Genomic DNA, 25,839 nt, shown 5'->3' on the forward strand with positions numbered 1-25,839 from the left:
ATCCTGTTTTCTTGCATTTACCTTTGATCTGTGTTGGGGATTTGAAGGGACTGATGTGAATCTTGGCAGTTGGCAAAAGGGGAGGCATTGCTGTGTAGCAGTTCCTTTTTTGTTTCCAACTGAGACCAAGGCCTGGAATGACTTTGCATGTTTTGAGGTGTCCAGGAAGTTAGCGTAGTATAGTTGACTGGAAACATGGTCAGGCAATGGTAGCACTCCTGAGCAATTGCGATGGTGATTAGGGCTTTTGGGATTTGTTGTCCAAAGCATCACTAACCACCACAGTGTGGTCAGAATTAGGGATATGGAAGGTTTTCATGTATAGGCAGTCCCCATGTTAGAAACGAGATAAGTTCTGTAGGTTTGTTCTTAAGTTGAATTTGTATGAAAATTGAAACAGGTACATTTTTAAAGTTAATATTTTTTTAGCTTTGAATAGCACAGGGAAGAGTTAACACCCCTGTGGTGTTTGTTTTGCTGTCTGTTCCTGTTCAGGAGATTTCACCTCATTTTCTTTCCCTGTGATAATTAGATTTTGAAAAAATTGGCTTCTTGTGGAAACAAGGATTAGTGATAAAGCTTCAGTGGAGACACCTTTTCCCCATGATAACTCTTCCATGAGCGAATTTCCTTTCCAAAGGGTAGATTTCTTTCACTTCCTGTTGTCTCATCCTCATTCTTAACTATGAGTCATTTGTAAATTGGATGTTTGTAACTCAGGGATTGCCTGTAATCTGAACTTTTAATAATATACAGTAGAGTCTCGCTTATCCAACATAAAAGGGCCGGCAGAACGGTGGATAAGTGAATATGTTGGATAATACGGAGAGATTAAGGAGAAGCCTATTAAACATCAAATTAGGTTATGATTTTACAAATTAAGCACCAAAACATCATGTTATACAACAAATTTGACAGAAAAAGTAGCTCAATATGCAGTAATGCTACGTAGTAATTACTGTATTTATGAATTTAGCACCCAAAAATCACTATATATTGAAAACATTGACTACAAAAATGCGTTGGATAATCCAGAACGTTGGATAAGCGAATGTTGGATAAGTGAGACTCTACTGTAATAATAATAATAAAAATAAAAATTTATTTATAGACCACCCTATCTCCACAAAGGAACCCAGGGTGGTTTCCAACATATATGGCAAACATTCAGTGCCTGCGAGGAAATACATATAAACAAAATACATCAAAATAGAACACATCAAACAATATAAGCAGCCTAATTTTAAACTGCTTAACAAATTAATCAAACATACATAATTTATTACAGAGTAAAACATCTAAAGCTAACAGCTAAAACATTATAAGATGATGGAATAACAGATTGAAATCAATTCCACTATCTACTTGTAGACAAGGTTTAAAATATCTAGGCAGGAGTATATCGAGGCATGTTAGACTTCCTCCTCTCCATACGCCAGTGTTCATAGGTGGGTTTTAGCAACTTTTTGAAGGTGAGGAGAGAGGGAGCAGTTTTCAATTCTTTTGGAAGGAAGTTCCAGAGGCAGGGAGTGACCCTGGAGAAGTCTCCTTCTCTCATTCCCACCAGCCATGCTTGAGATAGGTGGGACCAAGAGCAGTGCCTCCTTCACAGATTGCAATGCTCGAGCCAGTTTGTATATGGAGATGCAGTTCTGTAAATAGTCTGAGCCCGAATCATTTAGGGCTGTATAGGTAATGACCAGGATCTTGTATTTAGCCTGGAAGCAGATCGACAGCCAGTGGAGCTGCCGCAACAAGGGGGTTGTCCTCTCATGATACAGCGCTCCAGTTAGTAACCTGGCTGCCGATTTTTGAATTAGTTGCAGCTTCCATCTTCAAAGGCAGCTCCATGTAGAGAGGGTTGCAGTAGTCCAAACGGGAAGCAACCAAGACGTGGACTACCATGGCCAGATCTGGCATCTCAAGGTATGGGTGCAGCTGGCACACAAGTTTTAATTGTGAAAAGACACTCCTGGCCACCCCTGACACTTGGGGTTCCAGAGTCAACAATTAGCCCAGGATCACCCCCAGACTGCAAACCTGTTTCTTCAGGGCGAATGTGACCCTATCCAACACAGGCTATAACCCAACACCCTGATCCGCCTTCCGCCTGACCAGGAATATCTCTGTTTTGTCTGGATTTAACTTCAATTTATTAGTCCTCATCCAGTCCATCACTGATGACAGACACAGGTTCAGGAGCTGGAAGGCATCCTTTAAGTCAGTGGTTCTCAACCTGTGGGTCCCCAGATGTTTTGTCCTTCTGTTCCCAGAAATCCTAACAGCTGGTAACTGGCTGGGATTTCTGGGAGTTGTAGGCCAAAACACCTGGGGACCTACAGGTTGAGAACCACTATTTTAAATGAACAGACCTTGTTCCCTGCACTATTTTCAATTTTGCATAAATGCTTGTCAGCTCTAAGTGTATGTTTTAAGGGGAAAATGCATTGCCATAGTAGTGACCTTGCCCTAGAAAAGTGCCAAACCACTTCTACCTCACATGTCAACTCAAAATTAATAATATTCCTATAGTGAGTGCTTAATTTATAAAATTAGCATTCTATTGGCTTCGATGTCTATGTATTATTGCTAATAATATTGGCACTATGCCTGTAGCTGCCAGTGGGGAACATGAGCAAGTACGAACTGGACTAAGCTTAGCCTTCCTTCTCTAGAGTTTGGTTGATGTACAGTCTCCATTGAAGGGCACAGCAGAGGAAGAGCCAGATAATCAGTCTGATTCCCAGTTAGACCAGTTGCCTCCTGAGGAGGACTATGAAGAAGATGATGATGAAGAGGAAGAGACTGATGAAGACAGCATTGATGAAGAGTTGAAGGTACTAATCTGTAGTGTACAAATAAAATACATCAGCTGGTTCCTTGCCCATCCCAACTATTTCAGTTATGTATGCAAAATCATGTGTGTCAGGAAAAGGATACCCATTGTAATGTCTCCCTCTGAAATCTTTGCTTCCCAAAGAGAATTTCTGTGACCATTGATGTGGGTTCAAACCATACATGCACAGGTAAGCAAAAAGCTTCTCCTTCCAAAAAATGAAATCTGTATAGAGTTGTTGTGTGTTTTCCGAGCTGTATGGCCATGTTCCAGAAGCATTCTCTCCCAACGTTTCACCGAAATCTATGGCAGGTTACCTCACAACCTCTGAGGATGCCTGCCATAGATGTGGGTGAAATGTCAGGAGAAAATGCTTCTGGGACATGGCCATACAGCCCGGAAAACACACAGCAACCCTGTGATTCCAGCCACGAAAGCCTTCGACAACACAATCTGCAAAGAATTCTATGTTTGTGAGTTCCAGAAGGTGCATTTCCACTTATCCATCTGGAAGAAAGCCACACCAGGCATGGGTTTAGCCATTTCCCTTGTAGGAATGGGCCTTCAAATATTCTTTTCCTTTATTGAGCATTCTATGCAGGAGGGTGGGGGTGGGGGTTGAGGCCAAGGCTGGCTCCTCCCTTCTAAGATTCTGGTGTCCTTCCCTACCACTTTTAATCTTTCTGATTTCACTAATGCAGTTATTTTTGTTAGCCCTTTAATGGATTTTGATCAATTTATTCCATTGCGTACTTATTTTTAGCTCTGATTTTACAATATGGTGGGATATCAAATGTAAACCAATACATATTTAAGTCTCTTGCATATAAAAACAAGATACTAGTTCTTTGGTTTACTGCAGTAGAATCTAGCTTCCTGTTCAAGGTTAAACATTAGAGAAGAACTGAGGCTCTTTAGCTCTGATCTTGTTTACCCTTTGGCATTTCTTATCTTTTAAGTGTTAAAAAATCTCTATGGTTATTATGATTTTATTGTATTACACACATCTTCCCAGGTTCCATCAAACAGATTGGACTGAATTTAGTTATAATCATTTATCTGGCGTCTTTTTTCATATGTATAGGAGGAGTAAAAGTAGGCTTCAGTTTGTTTCACTTGCATAATGTGTTCAAAAAAATTATATAGCTTTTTCTAGCGTGTCACTCTTGCAATTTTTCAAAATATTTATATCAAGAGCTCCCAAGGAAACTGTAAGCATTTGTTTAAAAAATAGTTGTGTGAAATTTTAAATATTAGGCACCGTTGACATCATCTATACAAACATATGATAGTCTATGTACAAAGAAAATGTGTCCAAATGACATATATTGTTACAGTTCCCCATACAAAGCTCAATTTGGCCGTACCCGACAAAATGAAAAGGAGCAACAGCTCTAACACAAAAGTTATTCAAGTCTGGTATTGGTTCCAATGTATATAGGCTTCAGGGATACATAATCAATGAAAATATCTTCCAAACAATTTAAACAGATGGTTGGTCATGTTGCTGTATACTGGAATAAAGAAAATAATGATGGAGCACCGCTCTCAGAAAAGTCTTCGAAAGTAAAGTCCAAATAAAGTCCCAAGTCTACAGGGGTCCCGGGTATTTTTGACCCTGTTTCAGGGAGAAAATCCCCTTCTTCAGGAGTTGTTAAACTCAGCAACAATAAATTTCTATCTAAAACAAAACATAGAGTAACAAGTATTTTACCAGCAGTATTAACAGAAGTAAAGGTAACCCATATAACAGTATTATACTTACATAGTGCCTAATTGCTTTCACTGAGTGACTCTGCTTGTGGTGATTTCAACTGCGAGTGATTCTGGAGGTTCATACAAAGGTTTTTAAAGAGTACTTGATAATTTAAAGGAAACAGCTAAAATTAAGTGATTCATTAAGTCCCTGAGGGGAAAAGGTTTTAAACTTAAAGATCAAGTACATTTCCCTTTGGGATAGTAGTTTTTCCAAGTCCATGTAAGGTTTTTGAGAGATGCATTCCAGAGCACAACATTTAAATGAGGTAGATGAATGCTTGTATTGGGTGAAGTGTGAATATAAAAGAGATTCTGTAGATAAATTTTTGATTCTGGATTTATGTTCAGAGATTCTGATTCTCAAGGGTCTGGTTGTTTTTCCGATATACCAGAGATCACAGTCACATGTCAAGAGGTAGATTACATTGCTGCTATTACAAGTGGAAAAATGTTTTAGTGTGGTACCCACTTTGTTCCTATAATTATATATCTCCTTGGTCTTCCAAGATTGAGGACAACACTTACAGTGACCACAAGGATAATGGCCTCTCAGGGTGCTCTTCGGTGTACTAATGGGAGTGATTAAATCTGTATGGATTAAATATTCTCTAATATTTTTAGTACGCCTGTTTCCAAAAATAGGTAATTTATCACAACCTGAAATATCTTGAAGAAGATGCCAGTGCTTTTTTATAATTTGGATTATGTGTTTGGAGTTGTGGTTCCTGGAATCTAGTCTGAGTCCCCTTGGGGAGATAGGGCGGAATACAAATAAAGTATTATGATGATGATGATGTTGATGATGGTGGTGGTGATTATTATTATTATTATTATTATTATTGTCATAGTCTTTACTTAAGAACAAACTAATCTGTTAATAATGGTTTGGACATTGGAATAGGACTATGCGGGACCAGGATTCAAATCTCCAGTTACTGATTGAGTAATCTTGAATAAGTCAGTGCTCATCCTCAGTGGAGGACACCAGCAAATTACCTCTAAACAAATCTTGCCAAGAAAATACCATATGTTGGAAATGACTTGGTGGTATGAACCCTGCACATTTTACATAAAAACATCCACCTTCATTTTTTTACACTGTTGCATGTGAGAGTAACAGTATTTAAAAGTTCCTTACTATATGTCTTTCCAGAAATGAATGTTAATATGGAGACAGTAGCGTTTGACCTGATTCTTGGTATCAGTCATGAATTACGCTCTAACTCTAGAACATATTTCTGCATGCTGTTCTCCTCCCTTGGCATTGATGGCCAAGTTCTTGGTCCCTTTGTTTATCAGGCTCTGTTTTCCAACACTCCCTTTTTCCCTCTTTTGCTCTCATTTGGATGTGTATGGAGAGGGGGTTGAATTGCAAGTGACAATGACGGCCTGCTTCTTTGATTGCTTTTACAGGTCCCCCCACCTAAGCCATCATCTGATGTCAAGGCGGCAGCAGAAGAAGAAGAACAGGAGAAAATGCCCCCTTACGATGAAGCCACTCAGTCTCTGATTGATGGTAGGCTATTAGTTTTAAAAGCAGCCTTTCAGATAGAAAGAGGTTCTATAGTTGTGTATGGGTTTTTTCTTAGGAGAAGAGAAGAGCCCCCTTGGTGTCAGCAGAAGAAACAGTATATAGGATGATCATAAATAACAAAGATACTATTGTTTTCATATTTGTAAAGCAAGAGATAGCTATGGAGTCAGGAAGAAAGGTTCTCCCTGAGATGCCTTGTTTTGAGCAGTCCTTGCCACTAGGTGGGCCTCTTTGGCAGCAATGGGAATTCTTTCTGAGGCCACTTTGATGTGTACTTTTTTCTCTTTTTTTCTGCTTGTTCACTTTCAATCGATGGTGGCCTTGATGTAAAGGAGCACCGAGAAGTGAGTGGGGCCTGCTAATTGGAGGCAACAAAGGGGGGCATGCAATATCATTTTCCCTTTGCAGCTGTTCTCTTGGGCATCTAATATTCTTCAGAGTTTCCTGTGGGCTCAGCTGGGAAGGAAGCACTATAAGCAATGTTGGTAACTATAATTTGCTTTTCTACGGGTAGACACAATTGGCCAGGGCTGTCAGTATCCCATGCTCAAATAAATTAAACTTCCTCACTCAGGCAGTCCATATTCTACAACAAGAACATTTGAAGTCTGTAGCTTCTATAAATTAGGCAAATTATAATGTTATTTTTATTTTCAAAATTCTGTCATTTGTGCTATTTTACATAGTACTGATTGGATAATCTCCAAATGCTGATGTCTCGCTTCAAACCATTACTTTGATTTATCCACAGTTCTTGCTTCTGAGATTTTAGGAGTGATAACATGCACACTTCCAAGCTAGAATCTTGGCCTTTTAAGATGAAATAGATCATAATCAAAGAAAGCCTTGCATTTTGTTTGTTTGTTTGTTTTTATCCATCTTTGCTTCCTTTGGTGGCTAGTGGTGTCCCCATAACTGTACTCTTATCTTTTTTCTTGAACATATAAGTACTAACTTGACTTTGAAGATGAAACAGTTAATACCAGTCTAAACATTTGATTTTTATTTTATTTTACGAATGTATTTAAATGCAACCCTTATTTTCTCGCTTCTTTAGTAAAATACATTTAAGAGAACTGGAGTATTTAGAAGCCTCCACCCTCACCTCAATAGAGTTCACTTATCACTGATAAATCCGTGGTAACTTTTCCTTTCTTCCTGCTCAGATAAATGCCATAAAGAGGCTTATGAGCTTAAATCAGAGCAAACGTGCTATCAAGCCCCAAAACAAAGGCTATTTCTATAAGAGATGAGCTGCTGCTTTTAGCACATGGCTGAAAAGGGAAGCTGTTTGTGTCTGTAAGGAAATAGGCCTCCTCATTTTCTTTGAGCAGATTTTGAACAAAGCAAAGCTGCTTACATTGTTTTTTTGCAGGATAGGGACTCAGCAATGATTTAGATGCGGCTGTCAGGAAAAGAAGTTCTTAATTACATTTGAAACTATAGCTATGGGGAGCTACCTTCTGTCTCTCTCTGTCGAGCTATAAATTGCTTTGGCTGAAGGCTAAAGCTATAGTAGTTTACTTGAATTCATCCAGTATCATAATCCCAAAGCATTTGCCAGAAGTGTTTGTAAAGAAAGTGGTAACTCTGATGTGTGATACTACAAATTACTAACATTGCTGGACAAGTACTGGATCCAGTAGACTTTGTGTGAATATATGGTGCTTATTCTCAACTTTGATTAGAGCCTGTGAGGAAACCAACCCTGCCTTTATGGCAGGGAGAGTGGTTATCCTACATGATTTGGTGAAAGACAGGAAGTTTGTATCACTATTTGCACATGTTTGTATCAGTGGATTTTTTGCTTCCACCCATAGCTTTTGCTTGTTTCACGTTTTTGCCACAAACCACCTCCTGGCTGCTCTGTGACCCATCTGTTTAAGCTTCTCCTTCCCAATTTTCTCTTGTCCAGCCCTGATGTAGCTTTTCGAAGAAATCCTCGGCCCCAAAGCATCCCACAGCAGATAACATGTAAATACACTTTGGGGTCTTTTGTGCTGAACATTGGCCCGAGGCAATGGCCTAGCAAAAAAAGCCACCCGTGGGGCGTGACTGCTCTGCGCCATTGCTTTTGAACTGGACTCTAAGCTGGTTGATTAGCTTTTCCCTGTGGTCCATGGGGAAAGGGCTTGGTGCACTTGATAGTAATCCATATGTATTTGTGATCTTAAATTTGGAATGGAGAATGGGTGACTTTCCAGATGTTGTTGATGGATTGCGGATCCTGTCAATCCTTGCCAGCAAAATCAGTGGCAAGGGATGATGGGCAATGTCTGGAGAGCAACATATTTCTCCATCTCTGGCTAAAAGAGCTCTCTGAAGGCATACTTCTACTGATAATAGCCCTTGGAGAGCTCATAATCTCCCTGCTCAACAAATTGGTAGTATATGTAATGGCCACCATTTGTTGCTTTCTGTCTTGTGGCCAGTTTCTTTTTCTGCATCGGAAGACAAGACAAAGTATTTTCCATCAGTTTTCTAAGTGTGATGCCCATAAATTGCCCATCTCTTTGAAGCGGTCCACCTGCTTCAAGGTCTTTATGCAAATCAAGCATGTTCTCACTGTTAAGCCAGAACAAGAGCTAGTCACCAGAATGGGCCTCTGAAGAGTAGAATATCATCATTTTAGTGCTGTACTTGGGCCGTTACTGCTGGGAATGAGAGCACCTCCTGGAACGATGCTCCGTTTTTGGCCAGGCCTTTGCAGAATGCATTAAAGCGGAGCTGGCTTGGTTGACCTCTAAACAGTCAGATATCTTTATTGCTCTCTTTGCTTATCGATCTGTGTTTGAGGTACTCCTGCCAAGGATATTGCCCAGAGGAATATGTGTGTGAGGGAGTGAACATGAAAATTACAAAATCTGGAAAAGAGGACACTAGCGGGGAGGAAGAGGCAGTAGAAAAACATACGAATATTTACAGCCTATGAAGAGCCTGATTCCGACTGACAAAAAAGATTATACATTTTTCATCTAGTTTCTTCCATCTCTCAGACACTAGTGAAAGAAAGAGTTAAACATCAGCAGCAGAAAGCAACCAGTACTGATACGTAGATTGGCTTTGCCCAGTAACAGCTTTTCTCAGTGTACTCAGGTTTTGGAAACCTGCTGCTTGTAGTGGTTTGGCTCTCAAGTAGGGATGACCCTGGACAAGGGTAGGATTTTGAAAGGTGAAGTGGATCTTGTGAAATGAGAAATCTGCATTGTATTTAGCCCAGGTTTGAGTTCATGCTGGGTTTTTTAGGTCAATAAAGCCTTGTGACATTTTGCATTGAAGGATTTTGGAGCCAATCTAAATGTGTCAAAAATGGCGGTGGAAGGTAACATGAATGGAGGGTGATTGTAATATTCACACACTTTGCTCACTTCTGGTCCACCTTCAGGAATGTTTGTAGTTTTCATCATCAGAAACCATAATTAGACTGTCTCTTTACCCCAGTCTTCACTGGGGTAATTTCCAAAGTCCCATATCATTTTCTCATCAGGAGCAACTAGAGGTGTTTAAAGCCTTTTTGTCACAAGGAGTGTATTGAGCCAGATGCATCTCTTGTGTGAAAAGTGTTCAGGTTCTCATCTACTTACACTGTGTTGAATTTAGTAGTGTTTGCATTCATCATTGATTTTTATGAGTCACCTTGAGTCTTTGAAAGAACAGCAAAAGCATCTTGAAGTATTATTTGTCCATTTCAGCTCTTACTGGTAAGAGGGGCAAAGCTGGGGGAAAACTGAGTCATTTTCATGGGAAGGACAAAGAAGCTGTTAGCTCTACCTGAGGTCTAAATATAGCACTTGTGGGGTGTGAGTGTGCTAAATGTTTCCCTCCATTGCCCCCAGACAGATGTCACAGTAAAGTGATAGCATGGTTGCATTCCCCTTTTTCTTCTGAATTCAGATGGCGCTCTGAACCTAGCAAATACTCATTGCTTCACATTTCATATATGGCACTGAGAATGAGATATTTAGGAGCCACAGAATGTCTGAATTCACCCTGTTCCCTGATGTCTTATTGAAAATATCTGACTTCAGCACAATGGCTGTGCATTCTCTGATGTTTGCCACTATGAGATTTGTTCTGAGATATTCAGAGCTTGCATTTCTTATTTACTTTGGCAGGCAATTATTTTGCTGTTCCTCAAGTTTGGGGGAATCGTGGTGCTCAGAAGAACAAGCACCCAAGTTGATTGGAAGCCCTTGTTTTCCACTTCTTTCCAAATGCATACTGTGTTTCCAGGCAGGCTCTTTCAGTGCCTTAGAATAGTTTGTCAGAATGTACCAAATAAAGCAAAAGGCTGTTTTATAGCTATAATAAAATGAATTTGGAGCCCTAAGCATGTCTGCACTTTGTGTTCTGAGAAGATGTCCCACCTGAATAAGATCACTTCCATTAGCATTGCAAAGCAATTAATGCCATTTTTCAGATCAGTAATGCTCAGGAAGAGAGGAGCGATCAATAACAGAGTTGGCTGTTGAAAGTGGCTCACAAGCTTAAAGGGATTGACTGCATTTCTACCATTAGCAGCTGTTGAGAACCATCAAAACATTATTTTTGAACAAGGCCAGGGTTGTGCAGTGTGTGTTTTTCTGCATACATAAATATATAGAAGTATTCTGATTTGCTAGATTTCTTTTTGCTGCTTTGCTGGATAATCTGGCCCAGCTTTTCTCTACAAGGTAGAGAGTCCTCCACATCCTTAGTGCAGTAGTTTCCAGCCTTTGATCTATGTATTTGGAACTTCAACCCCCAGAAGCTCCAGCCAACTTGGCCAAATATCAGAAATACTGGGAGCTAAAGCTTAAAACACCAGAAAGATCAAAGGTTAGGAACCATGGCTCTATCGCCCAACCGCACTTGGTAGCTGTTACAGCATCTCCACAAGCACTTTCTTTCAAATCTTTGTCTTGAAGGCCAAGTTATTTGTATAAGAGAGTTCCCTTGCAGATGAATCTTCCAGAGCCTGATACTAGGCAGAGTGCATCAGCTTCTGGTTGTCCAGATTTTGAATTATATCACAACCCCAGTAAACTAGAGGAATCTGTGGTATGGGCTGATGGGGGCTAGATGGTATGGGAGTAAACAAGAGAATGACTCTTGAGTGTGTTTGCATGTGCTCATATGTAATTATATAACCTCCTCATTTCCCCCTGGTATTGCGTCAAGTGATGAGCCAGGATTAATAATTTTTCCATTCCTTATTTCTCTCCCTGCTATGTTCCAACTGTCGATATGAGTTTAAGGCTTTTCTGTCTATTATGCATAATATTAAGATACAATATCCCAAAGCTATTAATTGCCTCATTACATAAGCAAATCAGGAGCATAACATGATTATTTATATTTTCCCACATGAGCCAGAACTGAGCCAGTTACCAAATCTTTTATCTATCTGAATGGAGGCAAATTAGAATAATTCAAAGCTGAATCTAAACTGGAACAAAAGCATAACAATGAATGATTTGACACCATATACATCAGTGGACACATACAGCAGGCCCTCAGGACTATGGGATATAGAACTGTTATTTCTAGTATCTGTGGATCTTCAAGCCCCACATTAGTAAGTGACAATGACATGGAAGTGGTCACTCTGAAGCTTGTATGTTCATATCAGCAGCATTTAATAATATGATATATTATCTTTGCTTTTTTTTATACGTGGCGAGACCTGGAGCTGAACTCACATGGATATGGCAGGCCCACTATACTATCCAATCTCTCTACCATCTGCTTTACAGGAAAATACTGTATAGAGCAGGCATGGGTAAACTTCAGCCGGTAGGCTGTTCAAAATTGTGGGAGTTTGCCCATGCCTGTTATAGAGTCTAGCTGTTCTGCTAGTGTTGTGTCCTTGATATCCACTGGGGTTTGGTCCCAAGAACCTCTGCGGATACCAAAATACATGGATGCTAAAGTCCCATTAAATAAAATAGTACAATAAAGGTTTGTTTTTTGGATTTGGGGGGGGGGGGGGGTTATCTTCAAATAGGATCTACAAGGAAGCATTTCACTTCTAATTTTGACCTGCACTTTTCAATTAGTGAAAAGAGAAATGGCTATATTTTGGAGAGCAGTTATCACCATTCAGATTTGCTGTGTGTGGCCTTTGGAGATTTCAGTTCTTCCAGGGTAGAGATTCCAGCATGAGCCCCTGAGCTCTGTCTCAATGACTCCTGTGTTTGTAATCGAAGGTGCTGCTACCTTGGTCACTGGCTCAGGGTGTTCTACCTCTTTTGCCTACTTCTTCCCCTGATGCCCACCTGAGAGCTGTAGTGTCCCCGTCCCCCCCATCCACATTGCTAAGCTGATGAATTCTTCCAGAGAATTAATACTAACTTCTATTATTCTTATTCTCCCAAGTCATGTAAGTCACATTTCGTATTTGAAACACTGAAATAACTTTTGTAACATACATTTTATATTAAATTGAAAGATGAGTGAGGTATAGCACTGGAACAACAATTGCAGAACCTAGCCACAGGCAGGGGTGTCAAGATCAAGACAGTCTTTTCACTATTAGAAAGATAAACTTTTTCTTAAATGAAAATAATCAAGTGAGGGCTAAAGATGTATAGAGAAACTATGCTGTATTACCTACATTTGGAGTTGACGATGATACATCACCAAGAGGTCTAGTCCTAGTTAGCAGCATTGTGAATTGGTGCTTTTTCTACCTATTAATTTATAGACAGAGAGGCTGTTCTTGAAGATGCCCACTTAGTTATTAGAAAGAAGAGGATTGATGGCTCTACCCTTAATGAATGTTCTATGTGTGGGTTTCAAGTCTTCTAATAGTAATGGTTGTGTGCCTTCAAATCATTTCTAACTTCTGGTGACCGTGAGGCAACCCTTCCACGGGGTTTATTTGATATAATTTGAGGTTGAAAAATTGTGACTTGCCTAAGATCACCAAGTGGGTTTCTGTGGCCAAGCAGAGATTCAAATCCTAGTCTCACAGTGTGCTAGTCCAACAATCAAACCAGTACACCATGCTAGATCTCATCCCTCGGTGGCTACTACTAACAATTCTTGTCCCTTAGTTTCTTGGACTTCAGTTGAACTCTTTTGGGTTACCAGGTCACAAATTTACATTGACAACAGAAAACCACAACTGGTGGAAGGTAATGGGCAGAGTTTTCATGAAGAAAGGAAGCCTTTTTTTATGAGAGTGTTGGAGGTTCTTTTTACTGTCAGGCAAATTCTCAGTGAAGGACTGTTGGGGATAGGACTGTGCTTGCATATATCATCTGCCTCCTATCTGAAATCCTGACTAGAGTTCACCCAACTAGAGCTTCAGTGGAGATACTGGCTCTACTCCCTGCAGGTTTTCCCTGGCAAACAGGAGCAGGGATGCCATCATTTTGCTACTCTGCAAATCCCATTGGCTTGCCCTATTGAGGGGGAAACTGGGAAGGAGCCACAATGCAGGGTGGAACCCATTCTGTTACTTGGAAATAATGATGATGATAGTTTTGAATAAGGTGAGGCTTAGGGGAGGGGGAAGTTTGACTTGGGAGCATAGGTAGGTTGAGATGATTCTATAGGCTAGTGTTTCCTCAACCTTACTCTAGATTTACCCGAGAATTGTGCTGCTTGTGGCATCTGTGCAGCCCTTCAGGCTCTTCCAGCCATACTCCATCATTCCCAAAACATAGTTTTGGAAAAAGAAACAGATTTGTGACTTCAAAAGCTTTCAGGATAATTCCTATTTTAGGGAGGCTTCTGAAATGTCCTTCTGAACACAGAATATTGAGATATACATTCACAGGACTGCCTTTACTCCAAGATTCATTTATAAATTGTTAAGGCATTGTTGAGCATCATCAAGGGACAGAGCACAACTTGGAATGCTGTTTTTAAAAGCTAACATTATACCCTTCTATAAAAAGCAAGTTATTGTGTGCAAAGTATTTCTTAAAAATATAGTGTCCAAACAGGAAAATGACTCCAGATACTAAATGGCTGTCTGTAAAGCAAGCTCTAGAAGTGACATCACCAAGTAGTTGTGAACATAGTTATATCCTCAGAAGTAGTACAGGCTGTCCACAAATTACGATCAAAATAGAGTCTGTAGGTATGTTAAGTTGAATTTGTATGCAAATCGAAACAGGTACTTCTTTCAGTGGAACTTTCAGTGGAACTCTACTCCCTCATCTATCTTTGGATAGTAGAGGGAAGGGTTAACACCCCTGTGGTGTTTGTTTTGCTGTCTGTGTCCCTGTTTAGAAGATTTCCTCTCACTTTCTGTCCCTGTGAGAATTGTATTTTGAAAAATTTTGCTTCTTGTGGAAAGAAGGATTGGTAATAAAGCTTCAGTTGAGACACCTTTTCACCATGATACCGCTTCCAGGAGTGAATTTCCCTTCCAAGGAGTAGATTTCTCTCACTTGCTGTTGTCTCACCCCAGTTCTTAACTATGAGTTGTTTGTAAGTCGGATGTTTATAACTCAGGGACTACCTGTATTAGAAGTTACATGTTAGTGCCTAGTGCTGGGGCAGGTATATCCCATTTTGATTATTCCTGTGTTTTCCATCTCAGGTTGCCTTGTGCAAACTATACAAAAAATGGAGCTGCTACAAAATACAGTAATTAGATCGTCACCTGGGATGAGGCAAATGAAATGCTTTTTATACAGTAGACAAAAGTTGTTGAGCTCACTTACCCCACTTGACAGGACTAGGAATAGTTGTAAAATAGGAATATCCCTCATGGGAGAGTCTTCTAATTCTCATTCTTCCTAATTCATCAGCAGGGCATAACTGATTTTTCATACTTTCCTTCCTTCCTTAAAAATATAATTTTACCCCTTCTGTATTTTCCTTCATTACCATCTATCTGAGCAGAATAATAGAGTTGGAAGAGACCGCATGGGCCATCTAGTCCAACCCCCTGCCATGCAGGAAAAGCACAGTCAAAGTAGACATAGTTTAGGTGAGAAAACCTCATAGAACACAATGATGAACTTCAGATCCAGAATTTTCCCTTGGCCAGGGCAGTTTTCTATGCTTGTACAGAGGTTAAGAGATTTAAGATCACCCACAACTAAACATCCATGATGCAAAAAGAGGAAGAATGAGACAAAGCAGCATAAGTTTTGGAAATGATTCTAGAAGGGAGAAAAACAGTGTGTGTTAAAATTTTCAAGTTGTTTGGGGATTTGAATTGTCTTGTGAACTGCTCCAAAACTTGACTGGCTTGAAGATTTGCTTAACCAGTATTAGGGATAAGCAATTGAATAAAAGAAAGGGTAGAAACCTGGGCAAAGAAATCTGCTGCAAGTTAGTCTGGAGTGTGCTTGGAAAGCTCAGCTGCTTTTGCTTCTGCTCTCCTTCCGCCAATCTGCCAAGGGCAAAGAAGAAGAGCAACATCCGCCGTCTGCTCTTAAGCTGTGCCCCAGGAGGATAGAAATTGGCTGGTGGTAAGCTCTTGGTCTGCAGTAAGAAGGAAGTGGTCCTTTTAGATAGCTATTAATAGACTACCTTTGAGCAGCAGATCCATTATGCCTTGTCTCTTTTTTCCTACCATATCTTCAAGCCATTTAGAATAGACCCAGTGTTGTGTGGAGAAGAAATTCAAACCTTTTGATCTTGTTGTGGTGGTCTCCCCCATTTCTGCTTTGAACAACCAGAGCAGCTCCCTCTTTACAAACATAAAAGGCTGTTCCTTGCAGCATTAAAGCCAACCAATCTCCATATTCTCACATTGTAGGTCTACTCCAACCAGATACCCTTCAGATATTTGGGGCAGCAGCTCTCATTTCTGACAGGTGAGATTGGTGGGAAGTGTAGCCCAGAAAATCCAGAAAAACATCTGGTTGGAAGAGGCTGCTTTGGGTGAAAGTGGGAGAGTGAATTTGCAATGGCACAGGGTGTGATGCAGTGGATGAGTTGTTTGTTCTGAGAGTTAAATTTTATGTATTGATGCATGTAACCAAGCTGTGTTTTTGACTTCAGTTCCCTGCTTTGAAATGGGATGAGTGATAGTGTACCTGGTACAATTGCTGATTTATGTAAGGAATTTAGAGGAATTTACAAGAAGCAGCACTGGCTACATCCACTTTGAGTAATTTATTTGTCTACTTAGTTACCCCTGAAAGGAGAAAATAAAGGGGTAACTAAGTAGACAAATAAATTACTCAAAGTGGATGTAGCCAGTGCTGCTTCTTGTAAATTCCTCTAAAAGTGCTTTAGTTTTCATTTTTGCCACCCAGCACTAACTTAGTTCCCTACCTATCTACATTCTCTCTCATACATAAACTACTTGTACAGCATCTCTTGCCAATTCACAGGTAAGACAGTGCCTTGCCTAGGCTCCAGTTCTGGAGATGCGGATGCATAGAATAATACTGTGCAAAGCAGCCACAGTGTGAACCACCATTTCATTTGATTTTGTAGCCAGATTGATTTTCTTTTGTGTCTTCCAGCTGCACAAAAGGCCCGGGAGCAATTTGAAGAGGTAGAGAAGTCCCTGAAAGAAATGGAGGACTCAATCAGGTAAAACTCTGGGCTAAAAGCTGTAACTCCTCGAGATTGTGGTGCATTTTGATAGAAAAGGAAGGGTGGCAGTCCCTGCATTGTTACCTATTTTTTGTACATTTCTGACCCACACTAATCAGCTTTCTATTCACTCTCAGTAAATTATGTCTCGGCATGCTTTGGGAACAGCCAAAAAGCTGCTGTTTTTAGTACCAGCCCTCCAACAAACATGTTTTAAATCTCATCAGATCAGTATGGTAGACTTACTTGAAAATAGTTAAACCAGTAATTATATGGTGCACTTCAGTCTGCTTGAAAAGGATCTGTTGTATCGGTTGTATATCCTTGAACATAGTCACTGTGAGACTGAGGTTCAGAGTGATGGGACATGACAGGGAAGATTGAAATGGCTTTTTGGAGTATTGTATCTGTGACGAAAGGTAAACTTAGATTTTGAGCCAGCCTTTATAAAAAATATATACCCAAGACGCAGGTTGCATGGTGTAAGGTTGAAACCTCCCTTCTAGATGGATCCCTCAGACCTGGCCCTGCAAGGGAGTGAGAGCTTCTTTTCTTTACCACCATTCAAGAGTTTCTTGTCCCTCTCTGCCTCCAAAGCATCCATGCATTGCACCATCACCCCTTTGTCTATTTGATGCCATTGGAGAAAGAAAAAAAATGATCCATATGGCTCACCTGCATCTGTGAAATCATCTCCTTGAGAACTTAGTTTGCTTGCATCTGATGGGTATGCACTCACACAGCAACCTTTACAAAGTGAAAGGAAGGCAATTGCTGGTTGTAGAATCTCTTGATTTTCTCTTTAGCAAAGACCAATAAATGATTCAGCATGGGGCTGTTTATCCTGTTCTCCAGGAACAAAGCAAAACAGTGTCCTCAGGTTCATTTCTTGAGCTGTTGTTCTCAAACATGCTTTTCTATATTGGCAAGGGAGACCAATAAACTTTCTCATATACCTTTAAAGCCTATATTTGCAGTGCAGTGGTCCCCTAAGAGTCACATGCACCACCTTACAAAGGACAGTCATTCCAAATTAATATTTTTGTGTTGTAAGGACTTCCTAGAATCTAAGCCAGAAATGAGAATGCAGTTACACTTTCTCTTGCCCCAAGTGGCAGCTGCAGTTGTGGGTTGCAACCCTGCTTTAGAGAACCCCAAAGACCCGGCATGACTCACCCACAGGTCTCTGGAGCATGCCCCCTTGATCTTGGCCAATTATGACTTAAAAGCTCTTTCTTCCTCTTCTTTGTATGTGTTTGGACTGTTGCTGACCCATCCCAGTCAGCTTAGATGCATTGCCCTGCTAGGTTTCTTTCACGGAACAAGCGAAACTGTTGCCTTTCTTTAGCTTTCACTCATGGATAGTGGATGAATTAATTCCAGCCTGGTCTTTCTTGAGCATCAGTAAAAAATGAGGTCCTGCTATAATCACTTAACCTGCTGAAGCCTCTATTTTATGAGGTAGGGAATGGATGTGACCCAGAGTGACCCATGCCATTTGGCAGACCCCTCAATAAAATCTCATTGGGTCCTGTGATACATCTCTCTGCTTGACCTGATCCGGCTTCCTTTCCTTACAGCCTTTCCTCTGGCTTGTCAAAATTTTATTTTGCTCCAGGCTAGCTATTCCCATGGCTCCGCAGGTGCCCAGCGATTTTGGATAGATGACACCCTGATTGGGCGAGAGAATTATTTTGATGGTCTCTCTCAAATAGAGAAGGAAAAGGTCTCTTTCCAGGGCCTTTTTCAGTGTCATGGGTCAAAGCCATATTCCCTTGCATTTCCTTTCTACTCGGCCACCCACTTTCAATGCCTGAACAAGAATGAGCCTCCTCCTCCCTTTATTTATGGGAGCTTAGTATGATGGATGCTTAAGATCCCGTGTGTGTTTTTTAAATACATTTTTATTTACATACATTAACAACTTACAGTGAAACAGGACATAAAATAATGAACGTTTTGCAAACACATAACCCCGCCACCAAGGCCTGAACAAGTATAATTTTCTTTACCATAAAATTTATAAATCAACCATTAAACAAATGTCGTATCCAAAATTCCTGACCAACAAGCTTGTTATTGTTTTATCTTTTCACTCTCTAAAACATATTTAATAAAAACCAACCAATATTAATCAAAATCTGATTTATTTGTTTCCCCCCTGTACACTCTCATTTCCATTGATAGTTTATCATTTAAAGCTGAATTCCATACCTCCCCATACCATGCTTCCAACATGAGGTTGTTTACTATCTTCCAATTCCTTGCAATTATAAATGTTAAGGAATAGTTGATATGAATTCTGTGGAGAGTCATAAGATTAGTCTTGATTTAAGGACTACAAAGAAACTTTTAAAATGCTTTTTCCCAGTCTTGGCATTTCTGGCTGCTGCCTGCCACTTTGATGCAGCTCACCTTGCTAGGATGTTAGCCCTATGTAACACGATTTTCATTCCTGCAATGTCATTTCCTAATTGGTTCTGTCATAAAAACCTGGGAAAAGCTTATTAAACTACAACAACTTTGTTTTTGCGGGACATCCTGCAGCACATGTTGCTATAGTTTTTCAATGAATATCTTCTAGAGTCTCAACCAATTCAACGTAGTTTGTGGCAGCTATAAAAACTACAGTATAACAACTACTTTCAAATTAAGTAAAGCACACTTAAACAGGAAATAACACTTTCAAACCAGGAACAGAACATTTTTCTAATTTTGTTGCATAGTGTAGTTTCCAGTTCTCCCTTAAAGATGTGCAGGCTGACTGGAGGGGAGGGGGAGATTGGGCCACTGCTGTGGCTCCACTTGCCATTCTAATTGCATCTTCTTCTCTCCCTTCCCTGGTCCCAGATGGGGGAAGGGAGAAGGGGAGAAGCCAAAAATAATTTCAAGCTGTCTCCTATTGATTGCATACATAATTATTGCCGTAATCACACCACTCTGGAGCTCTTAGGCTGGGAGGGCTGATGAAGGGAGCAGATGGGAGACCTCAGCATGCTTAGCTTGACTGACCTTGGTGACAGGCACTTCATTTAGGGCTCTTTGGGGTGTGGGGCTTATTTTGGGTTTCTGTCATCTTCTCAGTGGAAGTGGGCTAAAAATGCACAAAGGCAGGTGCATTTGTTGCTCTAAATGGAGCTTGTGGTTCAGTGATATCTGGCCATGCCTTTAGTTTAGGATTTCATCATTGGCTGTGACTGTGCCCAATCTGCTTAATCGCATCTGGAGCTCAGAAACTTTACTCTTTTTTCTTTTTTTACTATTCATAGAATCCTCTCAGCCATCATTGGCTGATGCTGGTTGAATGATTCTGGGAGTTGTTGTTCTTTTAAGAAAAAATACCTAGCCTCGGCTCTTCGAATATTTTTGTTCCTTATTCCATTTCAACTGGAGGGCTGTACTTTAAAATTAATAAGAGAATGGAGATTTGTGGCAGTTCTTGAATATTGATCACATCAACAAGTTAGTTCTTTCCACAGAAAAATCTCTGACCAAATTTGTTACTTGTTTAGCCCCCTAATTGAACAAAGGTTCCCTTGAGATGGATTTGTTTTTAAATAAAGTGAAACACTGACATGTAACTAAGAAAATATAAATCCAGAAAACTAGTTATAAAGGAATTATTTTAATCTAACTTAAATATGTTTCCATATTTAACATATATTCCAATTGGGGGCTTTCTCTTGTGTGAATCTTCTTGTAATATGTTGTCACCAATGCCTTGAGAAGCCTATAAATACACTGTTTTTAAAAATCTATCATTTTGTGGCCATTTTTTTTTTTAAAAAACAATTTAAAGTTGTGGGAATGCCATTTATTCTGGGCTCCGCATGCAGGTTTCCTGTGTACAGACTTTGGAGGTGTCTTGTGTGTGATGAGCACTTAGGCCTAGGTGAAGTGCACTAATTTTTAAAGTACAAAGTTACAGACTCCCCTGTCCTCCAGCTTTCCGTCAAAGGCTCTTACGGTAGCTGAAAAGCAGGATAGGAGCTGTCCCTAGAGTATGACTCTTTCCATAAATACTTCAAGGCACAATTTCTGCAGTAGCTTCTCATTTCTCAACAGGATAGGTCTAGCATTCTTTAACCAACAAGAGTTTCTGTGGGCCAGGTTTTCAAGAGGCAGGATTATGATTCTATAAGAAAAAATGGGTTCCCAAGGACTTGAACTGACAAGTGTCCACTAAATGGAATAATAACAATGTATTAAATATCATTAAACATTGTATTATACACAATAAACAAATATAAAGTTCAGATACATGGTTACAAAAACCAATCAAACTGTTGCATTCACAGTATGATGAATGGTAATCAACTTTCTTGGTTATTTTCTTGTTTCTTCTTCAAAGAAGAGTAGAGCCCTGATCCACAATCGGTTTCGACTACTTATAGTCTTCATCTGGTGGTAGGGTCTGCAAGTATTGGGTAACATTAATACAATTATACAAAGTATTTTCTGGCTTAGTAAAACTAACAACTATTAAAACATACTACTTACTTTTGTTATTTAGTTCAAACAATTCAAACATGTACTCAGTAAACCATATAGTCTTTCATAGATACCGTGGAACCTATTGGGAACATACATTGTTATTATTTCATTTAGTGGACACTTGTCAGTTCAGGATTATGATTCTGACAGGAGACTTTGATTGGCCAAGTGTGAACTTTGGCCCTAAATACTAGTGCCAGAATTAAAGTTAATGTTGTGAAATTCCTGTTTGGTTGGGTTTTTTTTGTCTAGGCAAAGTGATTAAACAACTTCAGTCTTGTCTAGGGTGTTGCGCTTTACCCACTAAGATCCATTTCTGCATGAGCTCATATTACCTCTATCACTTCAAGTAACAGGTACATGGATTTCCATAGAGGAATGCTCTTCAAAAACACCACCCCTTTCTTTCCCTACTCATAGCAAACAAGCAAGTCAGAAAATGGCTACGATCACACTCCCCTGTGGCCTAATTTTAAATATTCATAGAAATTTGGAGTTGGGGAAATTGTCTGGAAAACCTTGGAGTCTTGTTAAGCTGCCCTCCCCCTGCTCTCTGTCTGAACTAGGACAGTGACAGTCCAGGTTTGCCACCTCAGGGACAACTAGACCTAAAACAGCAGGTGCAAAACAAGACCCTTAATTGAAGTCTCCCCCCGCCCCAAATTGGCTTCGCATGACGTGTTTCCCACCCAGTCAGGCTTCAGCTGTGATTTCAGCACAAACAGCCCCTCCCTCCTCCAGGGAGATCTTGGGTTTGGCCCATTAGGAAGGCTTTTAGGGGTTGGGGTTAGTGGGGGATAGGCTAGCTAAGTAAACAGCTAATGGAAGTCTGGAATAGCAGCTGAGACCTGTTTTGTTGGTGTCATTTTTCAGTGTGTGTGTTTTTATTTCTCATTTGGCTTTCCCTTTCCTATAAAGGAGATGCTCCAAAGTCATTTGTTTAGGGTTCTCACCTTCTTTCCAAGGGTGTTTGACTTTTCACAGTTGCCCATTTTCCTCCTTGTGAAAATTCTCAAATTGCTGCTGCTCCCTTCCAGTTGCTGGGATGGCTCATGCACTCCAGGGAAGGTGGATAGCCCAGGGATGATGAAGCAAGTTGGTTGCACAGTGAAGCAGAGAGAGGAGAATGATTGTGTTTTTTCATGAAAGCTATTTAGATCTGACTGGGTCAAAGGGGCTGCCAAGACAGATCCTTTATATGTCAAGGAGAGTTGCATCTTGGGTGGGAAAGAGAATGAGCGAGCAAGAGAAAACTGTAATTAGGAGTAGCCTTGGTGACAAGTCGGTAACCATGGGACCCGACCTCCCCAACAAGTCCCTGTGTGGGGGTCCCTTGAGGCTGCTGGCAGATGCGCAGGACAAGAAACAAAGACATCCATGGAACAAAGAGTTGGGCAGGGGGTATTAATCCCTGACACAGACTAGGCCTGCCTTCTACCAGTGTTTTGGAAGTAGATGATGATGCCAAGTTAATGTTTGAGCCCTTGGTGGTGGCCAAACCAAGGGGGCTGCTGCCTAGCCAGCCAACCTCACTCTCCAAGCTTTGTAATGGAGTAGCTGCAATTTACAAAACTGACTGTAAGTGATCCTAGATGAGCTGCACCATTGGCTGTGTTTCCTCACAGCAACTTCTCTTGATTACTTACAAGCTATGGAGCTTATTGAGATGTCTCTCACCAGGTTCTCTGCCCTGTCCCTTCCTTGTCTTAACCTTCCCCCTCCCCCAAAGAATGGGCATGTTCTTCTCCTTTGACTTTTCCCTTGCTACCTTCTCCTCTCTACCTATGCTTCTCCTCTCTACCTATGCTGCCTCATTGTCTTTTGAAATGCCTGCAGAGCAAAAAACAGTAAGAAGTGGCTGAGTGATTGCTTGTTTCCTCCCTTGGCACTTTTGGTTTCTGCTTTTTCTTATCAAGATGCATTTCCCCCTTCATCTTGTTTATATCTGAGACATACATTAAATAGAAGGAACTCTGTGAAGTCCTACTGTAATATGATCATACCCTTAGGGCCTAGAAGTCCACAACATTTTTTAAAAAAGAAATCTGAATAAGGCTGGAATATATAAAATTTTGCTTCTTTCCAATTTGTACAATTAAACAGGCCTAACAACAATCCTATAATTATACACATTATGCTTAAATGTCCTGTTATCCTAATCTCTGCAGTTTTTCTTAAACAGCATCTTGCTCTTCTTTCATTTCCAGGAACCTGGAGAAAGAGATCTCCTTTGATTTTGGACCTCATGGAGAATTTTCATATCTGTACGGCCAGTGCTATGATCTTACCACAAATGAGTAGGTGCTCCTACCTCTTTGCATAACTTGTTTCCTCTGGTATATGGATTTTATATCTCTCTTCAGCCTTTTGCCATTGAAAACATTTCCTTCTGGTTTTGCTTTTTACTTCACAAGTGCCAGAGTGCAGTAAGTACTGCTCAGTTGGTGATCTTTTGCAGGGCCAGCTCTACCCTTGGGGAAAACAAAAGCAGCAAATTCTTTGTAACTTATTTTATTTTATGTAATTTTGATTGTAAGGAAGAGGTGTTGGGGGATTTTCTGGCCCCTGTGCCAGAAGGAAATGATTGTCCTTGAGTTGGTCAGCTGGTGATGCACCACTGCCATTCCGCCCCAGGTAGAAACATTTCTTGCAGTGGCCCTGAACTTTTTCCATTTTTTCTTGGCTACGCATAATGGAGAAATGGTATAAATCTCTCCCAAGATCCTGTTGTTTTGTAGGATAACAAAGTGCAGTAGCCAGTGACTAACTGTTAGCAGCAGCCTAGTTGGAAATAGGGGAAGAACCTGAAAATCTTGCAGGAACTGGAATCCCACTGCCTTAAAACTTTTTTTCTGAATTTGTTTGCAGCAAAGTTGCCTCCCAGAACATATTGTATAGTTGGCAGCTTTAATTCCATCTGATTCATTGCCTTGGGGAATGGGCAGAATAGCTTTGAGGAAGCAACACAATATCATCTTAATGTGGGAGTCCACAACTAGCCCCTCCAGATTGCAAGCCAATGTATCCACTTGACATTAGTGGTTTTAGGAGGCAGACAGAAGTCTTCTGAGGTGACCAAGGGTGCATACATTCACTTAGTCATGGTAAGGAGGTAATTATTTATTACCAAGGGCATTCAGGAATTCTTAAAAGACTCCTGAAAGGATCCACCAACCTTATGGCAAAGTAAGCTAGTAGCCATCTAACCTTCATCAGGAAAAAGCTTGTGTAACAGTAGTGTCTGTGTATATGTTTATTAGAGTAGGATTTATTTAAAGGGAGAATAGCCCAATTGTAAGTCATTAAACTCCTGAATGGAGGAAATGCAGAGTCCAGAGTACATCCTGCAGAATGTATTAAGCCAAAAGTTATCTTGCCACTCCCTTGAAGTCTCGAGCTAGTCACCTCAAGGTGAACCCAATATGACTATTGACTGCTGCATCTCCTTCTGCATGGTGTGAAAAGGAAGCTTGCAATCTTATCTGATCTCTATGGGATTTCCTCCTTGCTTGGAAGGTGTGTTTGTTGTTTAGGGCGGGAGGTCAGCAAAGCGCGGCTTGTGAGCTGAATACAATCCTTGTGTGTGTGTGTGTGTGTGTGTGTGTGTGTGGGTGGGTGGGTGGGTGGGTGGGGATTTTTCAATTATTTTCTGTTCCCATCCAAAATGGTCTAAAGTATGAAGGGAAGTGTATTTCAATTATATTAGGGCAGGGGCTCAAGTAGACACATGTGGCTTTTTCTGGAACATGAACAGAAATTACTTCTGCTTACTTTCTGTTGTTAAAATAGGCTTCCTGGGATCTAGCAAGGTTCTGAAATGTATGAGAATGCTCCCGTGACCTCTAGGGGACATTTAGAGACAAGAATCTGAATAGCAGCAGTTGAACAGATGAATTCTTCTACAACAGTTGAAGTGTCACACATTGAGGAAAACAGACTTCTGCCTGTCCCACCTTAGAATAAAGGAATTTATGAAAGTAGTAGGAAGGGGAAAGCACAGATCCTTTCGTCCAAGCTCTGCATTAACTTCTTAAATTAGAGTCTCTGCTTTCTGGACAGTTATAGTGGATCTAGCCTTTCCTACATGGATTGGTCACCATTACAGCTGTTTGGCTCCAAGGATCTCTTTTTCCTAAGCAAAAGAGCTTGAGATATCAAGACCACACCAATAATGAGGGTTCCTTGCCTCCCTTGGTGCCATCATCTGGACCCTTCTTCCCTGAATCACATCAGTGAAAAGACCCAACAGTAACACCTCCAAACCCTCTTGCAGACATCCCCTGCCATTGCATACTTGTCTGACCTAGAAGGAAGAATAGAGATATTGCTAATAGTTTAAGAGTCAAAGTTAAACCTCTGGTTTCCAGGCAGGGTTGTTTTTTTTTTGTTTTTTTTTTTTTGCAAAAGGGCACTTTGTGGTCTCTTATTTATAGAAATGAGGTTGGTATTTAGAAGTCCAGCAGTCATTTCATGTGAGCCAGGTAAAAATGAATCTCTCACTTCTCCTTTGAAGTGGCCAGCCTAGTTAAGAACTATTCCCATCCACCTTCTTAATCTGTTATGTAATGTATATTAATCTGACCCTTCTGGCATAATTTGTATAGCCCTCGAGCACACACAGGCCTCTGTGGGAAAAAAGCAGTAGGCATTGGATATAGAAAACAATGTGTCCCTGCACTTGATGACTGACAGGTAAAGATCCAGCAGGCTCTATCAGGCTGAC

General features: G+C 40.5%; 1 protein-coding gene across 1 annotated transcript in view; it reads left to right on the forward strand.

Annotated features, from left to right (window-relative positions):
- Positions 1-25,839, forward strand: part of prkcsh (PRKCSH beta subunit of glucosidase II) — a 49,403-nt gene that overhangs the window by 18,780 nt on the left and 4,784 nt on the right. Inside the window, exons 11-14 of the mRNA XM_062974121.1 lie at positions 2,676-2,837; positions 6,008-6,110; positions 16,550-16,619; positions 23,324-23,413. Of these exons, the coding sequence (XP_062830191.1) occupies positions 2,676-2,837; positions 6,008-6,110; positions 16,550-16,619; positions 23,324-23,413 (425 nt within the window). The remainder of the gene's footprint in view (positions 1-2,675; positions 2,838-6,007; positions 6,111-16,549; positions 16,620-23,323; positions 23,414-25,839) is intronic.

Source organism: Anolis carolinensis, chromosome 2 (genome assembly GCF_035594765.1).
Source record: "Anolis carolinensis isolate JA03-04 chromosome 2, rAnoCar3.1.pri, whole genome shotgun sequence".
Lineage (NCBI taxonomy): Eukaryota > Metazoa > Chordata > Lepidosauria > Squamata > Dactyloidae > Anolis > Anolis carolinensis.